Source organism: Gekko japonicus, unplaced genomic scaffold (genome assembly GCF_001447785.1).
Source record: "Gekko japonicus isolate JY-2015 unplaced genomic scaffold, Gekko_japonicus_V1.1 scaffold3134, whole genome shotgun sequence".
Taxonomy (NCBI): Eukaryota; Metazoa; Chordata; class Lepidosauria; order Squamata; family Gekkonidae; genus Gekko; species Gekko japonicus.
The window spans coordinates 5,703-6,979 of record NW_015170986.1 but is presented as its reverse complement, the minus strand read 5'-3'; the positions used below and the strand labels follow the sequence as shown (position 1 = coordinate 6,979).

The following is a 1,277-nucleotide window of genomic DNA, read 5'->3' as shown; positions in this document are numbered from 1 at the left end:
CTTTCCCTTCCCCTCCCCACAACAGACACCCTGTGAGGTGGGTGGGGCTGAGAGAACTCTGACACAAACGGCTCTTTTTCAAGGACAGCTGTGCCAGAGCTTGTGACTGACCCAAGGTCACATCAGCAGGTGCAAGTGGAGGAGTGGGGAATCAAACCCGGTTCTCCCAGATTAGAGTCCGCACACTTAACCACTACACCAAACTGGCTCTCACTCAAACTGGCTCTCACCTGACCCTAGAGGTCCCTTCCAACCAGTGTTCCCTCTAAGCTGAGTTAGTCTGAGCTAGCTCACAGTCTTGTAGCCTCCGGCTCTCGCGTTTCTGTCGTAGCTCAGGAAGGTTGGGGCTCCAGAGCAAACTAATTCAAGCAGTAGCCAAACTGCTGGCTCACAACTTTAATGCCAGGAGCTCACAGAGTAGGATTCCTGCTCACAAGGGGACTCCGCAGCTTAGAGGGGGGAGCTACGATTCTGTGACCTGTGTTCTGGCCCAGATGCTCAGCTGCCATTCTTCGGATCCCTGTCTTTGTACCGTTTCGTTTCTCCTGTGCTTGATCCTAACATTGGGGTGGGGTGTGGTCTGAGACTGCCTGCAGGCACCGCAACACTCCAGCTTTACTCCAGCCGTCTTCCAAAGCTGTGTTCATCACTATTGCATTTTTATTTGTTTGGAACATTTTTGGGCTGAAACATTTCCATCCCAATAGGGACCCCCAAAGGCGTTTCGCTTGCTACTTGGGGAAAACGACCTTACCCTTAGAAGGGTCTGCCTAGAGGGTCCACCACACAGAGAAGGGGGGTCAGGGCCGGTGCTCCCGTCTCTGGGGGCCAGCCTGCTCCCCTTGCTGTGCTCTCACCCGTCCTTCTTCTCTTCCCTTCCAGGCAGCCCTGGAGTGGCCCCTGATGTTGCACAACCACAGCAGTGTCTTCATGCCGGACGAAGAGGAGGTTCTTCTGACTGGGGGCGGCGGCAACTGCTTTTCCTTTGGGAGTCACCTCAACCGGCATCCTGTCCACCTGGCCCTGGGGGACGTTTTGAGTGGGCGCTGATGCTTTGCGGAGGGGAGGACCAGAGAGCCACTCTTGGCCGAGGCAGCGGGAGATGGAGCAGAGAGAGGGACCCCCCGGGGGCTGCACTTGTGCAGAGGGGGGGACTCTGACCACTGGCTGGATGTCGCTCTGGCCAAGGAGGCCTCGTGAGACTCTGGGCAACAGCGGGGTGGTTTAATTCCTTGTCCGCCTTTCCTGTGTTCAAGATGGCTCACAGCGCAATGCAG

At 56.5% G+C, this 1,277-nt stretch overlaps 1 protein-coding gene across 1 annotated transcript in view; it reads left to right on the top strand.

Annotated features, from left to right (window-relative positions):
• The window catches only part of LCMT2 (leucine carboxyl methyltransferase 2), a 47,326-nt gene extending 46,276 nt beyond the window's left edge, over positions 1-1,050 (top strand). The window contains exon 12 of the mRNA XM_015418977.1: positions 883-1,050. Coding sequence (XP_015274463.1) covers positions 883-1,050 — 168 coding nt within the window. The remainder of the gene's footprint in view (positions 1-882) is intronic.
• Positions 1,051-1,277: the final 227 nt, after the last annotated feature.